This window comes from Lonchura striata, chromosome 5 (assembly GCF_050655825.1).
Source record: "Lonchura striata isolate lonStrDom1 chromosome 5, ASM5065582v1, whole genome shotgun sequence".
Taxonomy (NCBI): domain Eukaryota; kingdom Metazoa; phylum Chordata; class Aves; order Passeriformes; family Estrildidae; genus Lonchura; species Lonchura striata.
Genome location: NC_140707.1, coordinates 24355439 through 24370139, shown reverse-complemented (window position 1 = coordinate 24370139; position 14701 = coordinate 24355439). Strand labels below are relative to the sequence as shown.

Below are 14701 nucleotides of genomic sequence, written 5' to 3'. Positions count from 1 at the left end.
CTTTTATTGTAAAAAAATTAAGTAGTCTGTTTTGCAGCACGAGGCTGAGATTTTGAGACTTAACTATTGATTTTACGTGCACTCTATTTAAAAGAGATTAACATATGCTAGGTCTGCAGCAATATCTGAAATTCAGGGTTCTTTTAAGGTGTCTCAGGTTGTGCAAGCCAATATATGTGCAGACTGATGAAAATTTAAATCAGTTTATTTAATGAACTTAATTAAAATTTATCATGGCGAGAAGGCACGTTGAATTGTATATGTGCACAGCTCAACCCACTTTACTCGAGCACTCACTAACATTTTGTGTCCATAGGATCTCGCTGGAAGTCCATGTCAAATCAGGAGAAACAACCTTATTACGAAGAGCAGGCACGACTAAGTAAAATCCACCTAGAAAAGTACCCTAATTACAAGTACAAGCCTCGACCAAAACGTACCTGCATTGTGGATGGGAAGAAGCTGCGGATTGGTGAATACAAGCAGCTGATGAGGTCTCGAAGACAGGAGATGAGGCAGTTTTTTACCGTAGGGTGAGTACAATTGTTGTAATTGTTTTCCAAGATGGAACACGCTGTTTGAAACCAAATAGACTTTATCTAAGTCACTGACTAATGTCATTTAGCAGGAAAGGGTTTGAACCGGTAAGACCTTATTAAAAACATAAGATGGAATATCGAGCTATCAGCTTGCCACTGAATGCTGATTATGAGACTGATTGTGGAATTCTTTAAAGTCAAAAGAAGTTGTTTCCCATTACCCTGAAAGGTTTGAATCATGTCTTTTGTGAGTTTTTAGTAAGCTAATCCATTCTGGGTTAGTAATGACTCCAGCATCATTTCCTAAATTAAGAAAAGAACAAAGAGAGAAACACAAAAGATTATTCCGGTGTAGAATAAGGAGTCAGGAGAGGGGGAAAAGGGAGAGGAGTAATAGCAGTTGTATGAGGAACACACACAAATGAATGATATCAAGGTATGCATTGTTTTAAGAACATTGTGTGTGTTTTTAGTGGTATTTCCTCTGGTGTTCAGCAGAGAAAGTAGCACTATGAAAGATCTATGGGCTAAAGATAACAAAAGTCCAGTGAAACAACTGCACCATTTCTCGCTCCTGTTTCTTTTTTTTTTTATGAATTAATCTGTGATGCTCAGTGCTCCAACACAATGTTTCTGGTGATTTACAGAGAGTCTAAAATCTATCTCCAGTGCCAGCCTTTCCAAATTCACAATGTTCTGCTTATTTCTCTAATCACAATAGTCTCCTTTTGTTGGGTACTTCACTACCAGATAATTGACCTTGACGTCGATTATGTGCCCTCATTTTTGGCTTGGGATCCAGAACTCCTGTTGCAGTCAATTATTTTGCGGTACAGCCTGCAACAATGTGGGCTCTTTCTTCAATCAGTAAATAGAAGTGGTTTTGATATCTTGAAATAGCCTTCCAGCCTATAGTTATGACATTATTTTTTTATTCTTCAGTCTAAGGGAAATTGTTTACTAATAGTCTTCCATCAAAATTGCACATAGGACTCTAAATAGAAATCTGAATTTATACAGCACATCACAAATTATATTCAGATTGAGGGAATGAAATTCTAGCTTACGTCTTCCAAAGTAGATTGACAGACCAAATCACATCTAGACAAGAAATGCAAAAGAAATGCCAAAACAGCAGTCTGAACAATTTGAGAATTGTTTGCTAATTCAAAACAGCATTAAGCAGTAGCATTTTACACATTAAATGTGATGGCTAAATGGGAGTGAATATGGAGGATGGTTTTAAGAAACTTCTTAAAGTGCCTACCTAAAGGGTGATATTTCTATTAAAATATATAGGCACTGAAAGCTATTCAAAACTACACTGGTGCAACCTAATCTTTCTTATACATCCAATGATGTGATTGTGAAGACAATGAGAATGTCACCATTTTTTGAAAGGATTGTTTCCAATTTCTACCAATGCTAAGTCCACTTCACCATGTTCTATTCATGTTGAAGAAGTTTAAAGTCAACTACCTCTGTGCAGTTATATGATGGTGCACTGGACTTTACCAAAACCAGTGACTTTTAGTTGTGCAAGTGATGGAAAAGGGAGTATGGAGTCTAATGGATGCATTCAATAAAGATGAAATGAGAGCCATGTTGCTGCTCAATGTGAACATAGATTACAGTCCTGAGGAATCACAGGCTGGGACTTTAAAAAATTATTTCAAACTTCCCTGTGTCTTCCCACTGTTGTCCCTAATTCCCATTTTCCCTCAAGAATAATTTAAAACAAACTTATTGGAAGACACCAAGTAAAATTAGTGAAAAACCCAGACTAGAACATCTTTTTTGAACTGAAACATAAAACAAGGAATCATTTGTCTCAGCAGAATAGTTTACCAAGTAATGAAAAGCAACATTTCTTTCAAATCAGATTATAACTAAGTGAAACACAGTAACTGAGCCCATCAGCTTCTTAAACTTACTCTTCTCTGTGATTAACATAAATATCACATAAAGCATCAGCTGGAACAGTTTTCCTAACTGACCTCACACCCCCATTATTTTTCCACTGTTTTGATGGAACAACATAAATCGTCTTTCAGAACTGTAGTCATGAGAGTTGAGATGCTGTTTCCTTTTCAGAGTGAAATAAGAGACAAATGTGGTTTTTCAGATTGAATATGCTCTGTGTTTACAGTAAATATTTCAGTGGAAGATACAGAACAAAAGTACAAAATAGACTCCAATGAAATTTGCCAAGTGCTTCATACTGCTTGAAGCACTGCTGGGTTTTTTGGGGTTTTTTTGTTGTTTTTTTTTTTTTTTTAACAAACAAATTAAGTTGGGAATGGGCACACCAAAATGGCAACAAAATATAGAATAAAAAGATAAGTAGGAGATGCATGAAGAGTCAGATACACATTCAAAGCTGGTGGCTAAAGGAAATAATAAAAAGCAAGAGAAAAAACGGTATTTTTTCATAATTCCATTTGTGTTTTTCTTATACCAAATGTACATTTATATTTTAGGCAAGCCAGTCAATGCTAGTTCCTGTCAGATTCCCTTAGGTGAGCCACTGGCTAACATAGGATAATTCTGCTGTGGGTACAACCCCTCACCACAAACATGGAGTTCTCCATGGCTCAAACTTTTTGTTGCAAAAGGCTCATGCTGCTCACTTCACTGACCACAGTCTTTGACAAACCTTGGTGAGATGCACAAAGGGAGTTTAAAGAATTTCAATATACAAACTACCCATGATTTAAAATAAAATAGAGAGCTAATTAGTGGCCATGTTCTGTTCTGATTTTTGAAGAAAAACCTCTAAAGAGTGAAGATTTCTTGGAATAAATTAGCCCAGAAATTAATCTAATAGAATAAAAATAGAATAAAATCTGGGAACTGCCAAGCATTTTAAAGAACAGACTGGAACTTAGAGTGTGCATAGGCCTTCTATTGCATCCCTACTTGAATGAATTTTGCTCCAAATGAGGCAGATAATATACAGAAAATTCAAGTTTAATGCAGTCTATGTTAAAAAATTGCTGCTTTCAGTCTAGGGGAAGCTGAATCTGAAGCCAGCTATGTCTTTAAAATAATTGAGTTATTTTTAATAGTAAAATTATTAATGGAACTTGTGAACGATACCTTCAGCATAAGTTAATCCCGAACAGACTTCAAGTGATTTACAATTTATCCTCAATAGTAGTTTTTTGTAATGCATAAATAAATGTGAGCTAAAAAATGGATCATATATAAACCATAAATTCAGATATTTTAAGTTGAGTCTGTCTTTTGTTGCCTTGTCTTACAAAGATAATTCATTGCTCCGTCATTTTTACAGTCTAATACACTCTAAATAGAAGTATATGCTATATACATTTCTCTGCAAAATGATGTAAGCAGTAACTTTTTTCTGTGCTTTACCAGCATAAGATGTTTAGAATAAAGCCTTTATAGTGTTTATAACTACTGTACACACGTAGTCTGAATGTTGCTAGGCTATGGTTTTGAATAAGTCTGTAATATTATACTCCTGTAGCTTGAACTTAAAGCAAGTACACAATGGGTGCTTTTGTGAGATTTACTGTTATTTCATTCCTTATGGGAATGTAAGTTTCAGGGGTGTGTAACATATGAGCGTTTTGCTTGATGCAATCAATTTTTGCTTCAGACATTTGAATAGCTGTCAGAAGATGGTTGGGAAGGGATCAGAAAACAATGGTCATTTGCCAGTTTAAATGTTTGGCTGGTTTGGTAAAAGTCAGAAGAGGAATATTCTCCAGGAAAACACTAAGGATATTAATGCCACAAATTTGTGAGAGGGTCAGTTTGGCTAAGAATTTTCATGTTACTTCCATTTTTATATTTACTTAAATATTTTGGGCCAAATCTTAAGCCCCAGAGTGGACAAACAAGTTATCAGTGCTAGCAGAGAAGAGGAGAGTGACCCCTATTATTGTCCACATGAGGATTTCTTTATCAAAGAGGAGATGGTGGGGACAGGAGTGATCTGAAGCCAGGGTGTGCTACCATTCCTCATGGATCTGGACAGACCAGAAGATTAATGTTGCTTTCTGGAAATCTTAACAGGCAGAAAACTTCCATGTGCAACTGAACTGAAATGTAACCTGTAGCTTACAGGTAAAGTATGTTTTTATGTCCCCCCTCCAAGGTTCTATGATTGGTAAAACTTTAGCTAGAGGCAATGATTAAATGTGTGGAATTTAATGTAATAAAAGACTCCATTAACATGAATGCCTTTAAAATCTACAAATATAAGAAAACATAACGGCCAGAGTTGTAGGTTATAAACTCCAACTCTTCCTTTAAGGGAGAGTACTGGGAATTTAAACAAATGCTGTGTTTTCCTCCCGACAAGAACTTAATTACTTAGGAAATGATGATACTCATCTCTAGTAACATATGCCATCCACATAATTTGTGATATTTTAAAATAAGACTTTCTGGGATGTAATGTAGCAACTAGAGCAGAATTTACAGTGACAACCTGATCAGCTCTAAATAATAACAGGTATTAAATCAGAGGTAGGTGTCCAGTTACTGGGGGTATGTAGGTTCCCATGTTTAAGTGCTAGCAAATCTTTTGCTAGCAAATGGGTAGCAATTTGAGACCCTTTCCAATTAGGTGGTACAGTTACCACATGTTTACAGTTCCACAGTGAGATATAGGTAATTTAAAGTTATTACCCAGCCAGCAGCAGGCATGCACAGCATGTCTGATTTTTGTTTAACATGTAAAAAAGGACTGCATTTATGGATGACAAATTCAGTAAGCCTTTAACTTTCCTGTTATACCAATCAAGTTCTTTGACAATTAGATTCATTCAGTAGCTTGCCATGCATTTGTCTGATGTGCTCCCAAGTAAAAAGTACCTCTGTGAATTTGGCTTCTTTATGCTCAGATGACCTTCTCCATTTATACTTTGAAATGGGTGGTACTTGGACGAGTGTACCCAGTCCCACAGAAATGTGGATATGCAGAAGAATTCTGCTGACTGAATGTTTGAAAGAATACCAGGATTTCTCTGTCCTTTAGGCCTTAACACTGATAACCATCACTTCATCAACATATCTCACAGCATTGTCTTAAGCAGACTTTTAAAATTGTTCTTGTTGCTTGTAAAAAGGCAATTTGCTTCTGAAAAAATACAAACTTTTTGGGGAGGGGAGGTATAGAGGTGGATATTAGTGTTCTGATACTTAATGTCATCTGTAACACAGCAGCAGGTCCTGCTCAATTTTTCTTTGAGTCAGTTCTACAACGTCTGTTACAGGAGTTGTGAAAACTTTTCTCAAAGCATCATCTGGCATTGATAGGATGGTGTTCTTTGATGAACAACTGGTGATGTTTTGTTTTGTGAATTTATTTATTCTAAGAAATACTGGATAAAGGTTTTATTAGATAGATAGGCGGATTAGAAAGAATTAAGTGAGTATGGCCTGGTGACAGCTACATAGACTTTTTCTGTTGACCATGTGTGGGTTTCTTTTTCCTCTGATTTGTGGAAACATTCATTAATGTGAACATTTTCTGTGTCTAAAAGTTGTGGAGGAGATACATGTGGGTTTTTAGCAGTAATAGTTTATACTCCTGAAAACATGCACTCCTAAGCCAGGAATGTTCCCATGTGAGGTAGGTGTTCAATTTTATGGATAAAGTATTGAAAGATGTTTGCAGAAAATCACTTGCAAGCAAATACATTGGCTGAAAATTGTTTTCACAGAACATTTATCAGACCATTTAAAAAGTGAAAATTTAGTGAAAAATCCCAAGCTGTTTGTAAATCATCTGCAAATCATCATTTGCAAACAGGAGTATAATGACTGTGTCAAATGAATTACTGCGTTTTTGCTCGCTGCTAGCCAGGTGTACGAGACTTACACAACAGATGTTTGAATTTCTCAAGCTGTGCAGAGGCTTTAAGAGTCAGGCGGTACTGGCCGTGGCAGGACTGCAAAGTATTTCAGTGGTGTTACACAGGGTGTTCATGATTTCAGTGTATCACTACCCAAACCTGAAGGACTGCAGCTTCCCTGTAATTCTCTTGTCTGATATTTATCAAAATTAGGGTTTGATCAATGAACAATAAAGACTCAGCATTTAGGGCTTTTTAAATAAGCTTAACATTATTTTTTGTATTGATTTAGCCAATTGGTGAGACTAGTTTTTAAAACCTCCTTTTGAATTTATCATAGAATGGCATAGTGGTCAAGTTGCAGATTCCTTAGACTATTCAAACATACCTGACACTGGTTTTCCTGCTAAAATCTATAACAGTTCACTGTTACTGGGTCGATATTGCTCTAAAGAAGGTTGGGAATACATTGAAATGTATGATTCTTTAAATAGATTATGCAAATAGGCATGTATGTTCAATAACTAGTCAATACAAAATCAGCATCTTCCACAGCAGATTTGTTGGTTTTTTTATCAAGTACTTTGCCTCAAAACCCCCATCTTAAACATAAAATCCTAAAAAGCAAATGGCATTCTGATGATGGATACAAATAAAAATCAAAAGCCAGCAATCAAATGTCAAAAGAATGTCCAAGGAGTCTACCTGGCACTTACATAGTAAATAAGATACTTTTTTCTTTCTGCTTTTTGGGTAATCTTGAGGTCCTCTCATTAACAGAAGCTCTTGCCATAAATTTAGAGGGTTTAGATTTTGGATACATGGTGTCTAGGGTAGCAGGCAGGTATCACATGGTGCCTGAAGCCTTTTGGTGGTCCATGTCCAAGTGCTAGTTTGTATTATGACTTGAATAAACACACACAATACATGAAAGGATGTCTGGTAGTGACTGAAAACACTTCAGTTCCCAATTGTCCTTTGGGGGAGGTAATGAACCAATACCATAGAGGACTCTAAGCCCAGAGGAATACATGGAGCCTTTCTAGGAAACCACCTTCTTTTCATTCCTTTGGACTTGCAGGTCTTCCCTCCTCTATACACAGGCAATGACACTTCCCTCTTGTTTTTCCTTCCAGACAACAGCCTCAGATTCCAATCACCACGGGAACAGGAGTTGTCTACCCTGGTGCTATTACCATGGCCACCACCACGCCGTCCCCTCAGATGACATCAGATTGCTCCAGCACCTCTGCCAGCCCTGAGCCCAGCATCCCTGTCATCCAGAGCACTTATGGTATGAAGACGGACAGCGGAAGCCTTCCTGGGAATGAAATGATAAACGGAGAGGATGAAATAGAAATGTATGAGGACTATGAGGATGATCCCAAATCAGACTATAGTAGTGAAAATGAAGCCCATGAGGCAGTCAGTGCCAACTGAGGAGTGTTCACAGAATTAAAGTACTCAGACTCATTTGGGTTTTTTTGGGGTTTTTTTGAACAAAAGTTCTTAAAGAGCCTGCATGCATGTGTGGCTCCTACAGTTACATCAGCAGAATGGTCTTAAATGTTTCTTATCGTGTGAGACAGATTGTTTCCCTAATTTTTCATGAACTTGGGTTTTTTTGTTTTTGTTTTTGTTTTGTTTTTTTAATTTAGATGAAGACATAAATATCAGACATCAGGACTTGAGAACTATATGAATCAATAGCTGTCTTACAAGTCTTACCTTTTGTCTTTTTCCGTTTGGATGCTGATAAAGGTTTAAGTTACTGTTTTAGATGGGGGTTATACATTCTCACTCAGGTATGCTGTGCCAGCCTACAGGTTGTGAATGTGTTTTTATTCTGGATTATTTTAGAAAACAAAAACTGCAGATTTCATATTGTGAAACAGAACAAGTCCGCAAGTGTGCACACCTGTGCATCATAGCTTGTCTTTAAAAAATAGTCTCGGAATTCCATTTTTTTCCATATGTATAGCTGAATTTCTGATGTGCCAAACTTTTCATAACTTTTGAATCTTAGCATTTAAACAAAAAGTCTTAAAGGAGACACTATAAAGTCTTAGACAATCCTTTGGCATCTTAAAAAAAATATATATAAAACCTAATTTTTTTCCAGAATATGGTAAAGTACTCAGGAATCTGGAGACAGGATATTCTTAATTAGTGAACATGGTTGCCATAGTGCATGTGCCCAATTGCTTTTGCCTCTTGATGTGCCATTAGTGTGAAATTTTAAGTAAGCACAAAAGAGCGATCACCAGCTATGGACAGGCCTGTCTTAGCAGTGTGAGGCCACCTCTGATTACATTCTCTACCCCTTTGCTTTTTAACCCTTGCATTCAGTCTTAACACATTTTCTCTTAAATAATTTATTCATTCCAGAATGTCAAGGGTCCAAATACTTAATATTTATTTTTAAAAGTACAGTTGGTGGCATTACACTTACAATTCCTTATTGATATTTTAAAGAGCCTCTTCATTCCCCTTCCCTAAATCACACAGGTATATGAAAATAAAAGTGCACCTGCTACTAAAATGAACATGACCTTTATGAATGAGAAACTCACTTGTTCCTCTAACACTGTATGTTCAAGGAGCACTTGGAAACACTCTGCTATATGTATTGCAAAATAAAGTGTGTACTTTTATATGTACATATAGTACAAATACCCCTAAAAATGTGTTTATAGTTATAAACCTCTACACTTAGCAAGGGCAGATGTAAAATCCAAACTGCATTTACAGTCCACCATGCTGAATTTTTAGGGCCTGAGGAACCTGTGACAAATCATGGCTCTGTACATAATGTTCCCATTGTCACCTGAAGGAACTGTGCTACCTTAAGTATTTATGCAGTGATTTATTTGTGAGACTCCAAGTGGGGGAGGGAGGGACACTAAAATATCTAATTGCAAAGGTGGGAAAATGGGCCATCAGAAATATTTATTGTATATTAGTCATGTGGGAATGTGACTTGTCACACACTTTGGGATCTATGGAAGCCATGCAATTACTGGAGAAAATTCTGGGAAATATGCACGATTCAATTCAAAGATTAGATTTGTTTGATTTCAAAGATGGAAGAGAAACTGCCTTTTTTTTTCCCCTTCATACTCCCCTCCTGCTCACAAATAGATCACTGTACATAAATACAGTTCCAATAGGCCTGATGACTAACAGTGCTGAAGCTCCTCAACTCCCTCAGCTTTTATTTGGAATTGGCCGTGCTCAGCACGCTGGTGATAAATTCAGGCTCGGGCTGAGAGGTACCAGGGGGCCTAGAGCAGCTCCTCTGGAAGTCTGGGAGCATCTTCTCACAGAACTGCACAGCTCTGGCTTAGGAATTGGTGAGGCTGGTTTATGAAACAAAAGGAGCCTGTGTTAGTCTGGCTGTCCTGGTGCATCCTGCTCTTCAGACACCCCTGTGAGCTGCAATGGCAGGATGCTCTGTGGAGGAGCAGTCACCTTCCTGACAGCCCCACTGATCCCTGTCCTGCCAGAAAATGCCATTTTTGCCACTATAGGAATCACGTTTCTATGTGAGAGAAGGAACCTCCCCAAGACAAAGAAGATTGTTCAATTTACAGGACAATTTATAAAGATAATGGCATAGAAACACAATGGTCAAATTTCTCTGACCGTTTTGTAATTTGGAACAAAAAAAGCTATATTTTTAGTATTTATTTAACTGTGTTCTGAGTCCATGTCTAATGAGCAATAAACTGGTCTAGCCAAGTCTTCAAAGGCATATGCTGTGTCATTAGCTGGTGAGCGTCCTCTTTAAGCTGGCTAAGGTACTGATAGAAAGTGGTTTTTTGTTCTTAAAATAGCTTGGGAAATTTAACTGGTTTTAATACATTCAGCTCAGATTGGGGGGAGGACATCATTATTTCCTAAAAAAAAAAAAAAAACTATTTATTAATGTCTTACATAATTCTCCAGTTAGAAGTATCTCTCCCTCCCCCCATGTCATTTTCTCTCTCTTGCTCTCTTTTTTTCCTGGTTTTGTTGCATAGGTAGAATGCTGTATTGCTAGCATTGTATTTTATGTAATTATTTTTTTGCACAAAGGCAAACATTTAGATTAGCTGGTTAATTTTTTTTTTTTTAATTTTATGACCATGCCAAAATAATATTCTGCAGGCTTGTGGAGAACAAAGGACTGTTCTTTAGGACTGAAACTTGATTTTGCTTGTAGTACAAAAAAAACACACACTCACAGATGTTGTTTCGTAAGTGTTATAAGCACTGGATATAAATGGTATTTTTTATCACTTCTGACTAATGTGAAACTCTTGTACGAAAACTACATGAACAAAAGTCATCTGTTTCGACTCGTGTGGGCCTGCCTCACAGTTGCCGGATTTGAGTCATTTTTATGTCTTGTTATTTCATTTATTTATGCAAAATACATGTATGTATGAACACTTTGTTTTAGCTCCAGCCCTGCCTCAATGCTGATGCTCTGTACGTTAAAGCCACATTCTTGAAAATGACTGGCTGTTCAGGAATCACCAGCTGGTAAAAACTGCGTTTACTGGCTGGGGGAGTGGGAGGAACATATTTGAATCTGAATTGTGCCTATGAGCGTGTTATTCTATTTATTAGCCGACATTGGCTCTAAAATGTCAGTAGAAATCAAGGAAGGACAATCATAAGGATGAAACCCAACATTTTTACTTTATTAATCGGAGCTCAAAACAAAGTTTTTTGATGAATTTGCCATCTCATTTTAGATTTTTTTTTTAAATTGTGTAAATATAACATAGGAAATAGAATTTTATTTTTTGTTCATGGATACTTAGTGAAGTATAAGTTATGTATTTACTTTTGTTCTATATCAGTGTATGTTGGTCCATATTAAATGCTGACAAGTCACTGTACCTCATGTAGATGCTGAATTTACACCCGCAGTGTGAGCGCAGTATTGTGGACCTGTAGCTGGGACAGCAAGATGCCTCACTTGTGCTCTCTCTGATTTTTAATAGCATATTCCACAAACAGGGAATACTTTCTTCTTTTTTAGAAAGTTGATACATGAAACATGCCAAATTTTGGCTACATTTAATGGGAAACACAGTCTTCTGAATCTGAGTAAAACCAATGAGATATTTTACTTACCAAGAATGGCATTTGGAAGTCAAAATCATGTCCCTGAAAGATTAAAATGACTGAAACGGCCCCTGCAACACAGGCAAGACTCAGTGATATCAAACCTTTATGTTGTACATTCACTTAATCATGTTATTGTGACATTAGGCTATAATACCAGAGAAATTGTTCACACAATGCACAAAGAGGGTTCATGGAATTGCTTCTTAAGCATAGTGTTTGAGGCCCCTTGGAAACTGACTGGAAAAATAACTCCATTCAGGAGCACTAATATAGTAATACTATTTTCTCTGTGAACAGTTTATTTAATTAACAGATAAAATATATTTTCTTTTGGAAAATTATTAAATACTTCTATTCAAGAGGAGGAGACTCACCAAACAGTCTGGTACCAGCCAGAATAGTTCACTTCTAATTTTATAAAAATGGAAGAGAAAGGTCCCAACAGAAACCATACTGCTTTCCAGGGTTTATGTGCAGAATCAAGTCTGGAGAACTGGCCAGATTCTGGTCTGCCTGTATGTTTGGGTATCACCATTTAGCTTGTGAAACCACCTGCTGAGCATTCACAGGATCCCAACACAGTGCTCCTTAATCAGGATACTCAGGTGCAGTGTGAGGCAGGGGGAGGGAAGAGACAGAGGGATGGCTCTGGGATGGAAATGCAAACCCAACAACAGCATTAGTCCCAATAAATACACTGCCCTGGGCAAAGTGCACAGCAGCCAGCTGTGGGCAGCCTCTGCTTTGGATAAACACAACACAACCACCTCCCAGTGCCATCTAATCTCTGGGCTGGCTTTCTGCATCTTGTTTTTCAGCCACATCAAAGGCGTGACATTTCAAATCACCTCCCAGCAAAACATTCTATGAATTTAGACCCCATCCTCCCCCAGAAAAACACCTACCTACCTGCCTAACATGAAGCATGTTAGTACTTCCACGGTGGTCACGAGGACCAGTGCATTGCTGGTGTGAAGTGGGGTGAGTTTTGCTGAGCCAGAGCCACAGTAAGAACAACTGAACTGGAGATGCAGCCATCAGGATGTATAATAGAGTTCTTCATGTTTTATGAGAAGCTAACGAATGGGCTTGGACCCCTTGGTGTTTTGCATGCTTTTTTAAGATTCAAGTTGGCACTTAAGCATGTTCTTTTAAAAGAATAATACTATATGAGTTCATTTGATCATTTACAGAACACTTTTTCCTTTAAAAGAAACATCTTCTAAACTTTTTTTTTGTACAGCCCATTAAAATCTGTGATTTATCTGAGATCAAGTTACATTTTTGATAAGTAGCAATGCCCTGCTACAGAAGGAAAAAAAAAATATATGTGCAAAATCATTTCACTTTAATCTGACGCCCTTTCTTAACTACCAGAATTGTTGGAACTGGTGACAAAGAAGTCAGCGTTTCACAAGATCTCACATGCTGGGTAAAAAGGGGTAGGGTGGGGTGAACTGGGCTGAAGGAAAACTTATCAAATTGGTACTTATGGCAATATGAAAACTATAAAGCAACTTAGTGACATGGCTTGCTTTGTAATTTCCGCTTTCTAAAAACCACAAGTGAGGTCCTTGGTGCTCTTGGAGTATGGGGAATGTGCAAATATTTAACTGTTTGTATGCTGCACATTGCAGACCTGCTAGTGTGCATTCTCCGTTTGTCTTCCTTTGTCATTTGTGTTTTGCTTTCCAGAAAGCAATGTTGTTTTTTTTTCTTGTACCTTTCTTCAGCTTGTAGCAAACTAGAATGCTTAGCATTTATGTTCATTCATTATTGTATTTCCCATGTAAAATTTTTTTTATTACATTAAGACAAGCTTATAAGCTGTTACTACATAACTTATCTTACTGTAACTCTTATTTCCTGACATTGTAATTTGTTTGTGATGTATATTGTGAGATTGTACTCTATGTTAATTTAATCAGCACAATTCACTGACATGCTGGACTGACATGCTAGCTGCTGTTTCAAATTGTAAAGTTTGTTTAGAGCTGTTGGGACAACTGAGACTCTCTTGTCAAGGTACTATGCTTTGATTCCTATAGCAACACCATGGGTGCAGCTCTTACTGTCAAGGGCTGCTTGTTTAACAGCCACTGGCTACTTAATGGGCAGGTTTTCTTTGTAGAAATTCTATATACAGTGCAGGTACCTACCTGGGCCCATGGCCGGTAATTATTTGGGCGTTTAGAGGAAAAACTAGTGTCTATTGCTGCTTTGAATATGTTTTAAAGTCTGAAAATGTAAATAGTTTATCAAAAAAAAAAATCTTGTACAGTCCAGTGTAAAGTTTTTAAATGAACTTAAAGGTTGCCATCACATCTCACACTCTCCTCTTGATACAGTAAAAAGAAAAAAAAAAGAAAGAAAAAAGTTTGCTAAGGATATTGATTTAAGAAAAAAAATCTGTTCTCAGATTAAAAAAGAGAATAGTTATTCTTAGCTCTGCTTCATTGCATAAACAGACTTCTTGGATTTTGTTGTGCAGTATTGACGTGAGGTAAATTAAATATTAAATAATCTTTCAGTGGTACTTTTAAGAGTCTTCTCCTCCTCTGCCTCAGTTATTGATGGAAAAGACAAAATTGAAAGACACTGTCCATATACAGTATGTTCTGGTGTACATTGGCACCTTACCTACATGTTTCGGGTGGGAGGGATTTTTTAAATTTTTTTTCTTTTTTTTTTTTTTTTTGCACAAGGTGCTTTCCTGATATGTTAAACATGTCATCTTTGGGTGATACAGTATATGCCATGATAGGGGTTTAGACCCCTCAGGGGAGTGTCTATAAGACTGCCTATTTATGCTCATTTACCTCAAGACTGTCCTCTCTACCCTTAATCTATTCACCATCACTCCATCTTTTGTACTGCTGTTGACACTTACAAATTAAAGATAAATTTTGTTTTACGAGATGTGTGTGTGATTTCCTCTATGCATCCCTTATTCCTTTAAGTTTAGTATTTAAGACTGACGGTGATGAGATGATAGGAAAATGCAACTAGGCCTGTTCAGATGGCCTCCTGTGAATTTGGTGACTGAATTTTACAGCCTTATGTTTTGCCCATGTCCTTCTAGTCTATGAAGGCATTTTTCAGCCTCTGAAATCCATTAACACCATATGCTATAAAAGACATGCATGATAACCAATCTAATTTGACAGTACACACTGAATACCGTCAATCTTGTGTGCAGGAAGTGCTGTT

The 14701-nt window shown here is 37.1% G+C and overlaps 1 protein-coding gene across 23 annotated transcripts in view; it reads left to right on the top strand.

The window, feature by feature from the left end:
- Nucleotides 1-14410, top strand: part of SOX6 (SRY-box transcription factor 6) — a 371335-nt gene extending 356925 nt beyond the window's left edge. For 22 of the 23 annotated variants that reach the window (XM_021525593.4, XM_085581448.1, XM_077784278.2 and 19 more), the window contains 2 exons: nucleotides 317-533; nucleotides 7507-14410. In XM_021525593.4, coding sequence (XP_021381268.2) covers nucleotides 317-533; nucleotides 7507-7810 — 521 coding nt within the window. In that variant the 3' untranslated portion in view covers nucleotides 7811-14410. Of the gene's footprint in view, nucleotides 1-316; nucleotides 534-4583; nucleotides 4635-7506 lie in introns of all 23 variants that reach the window. The other variant, XM_085581449.1, reaches the window with a different exon arrangement.
- Nucleotides 14411-14701: the final 291 nt, after the last annotated feature.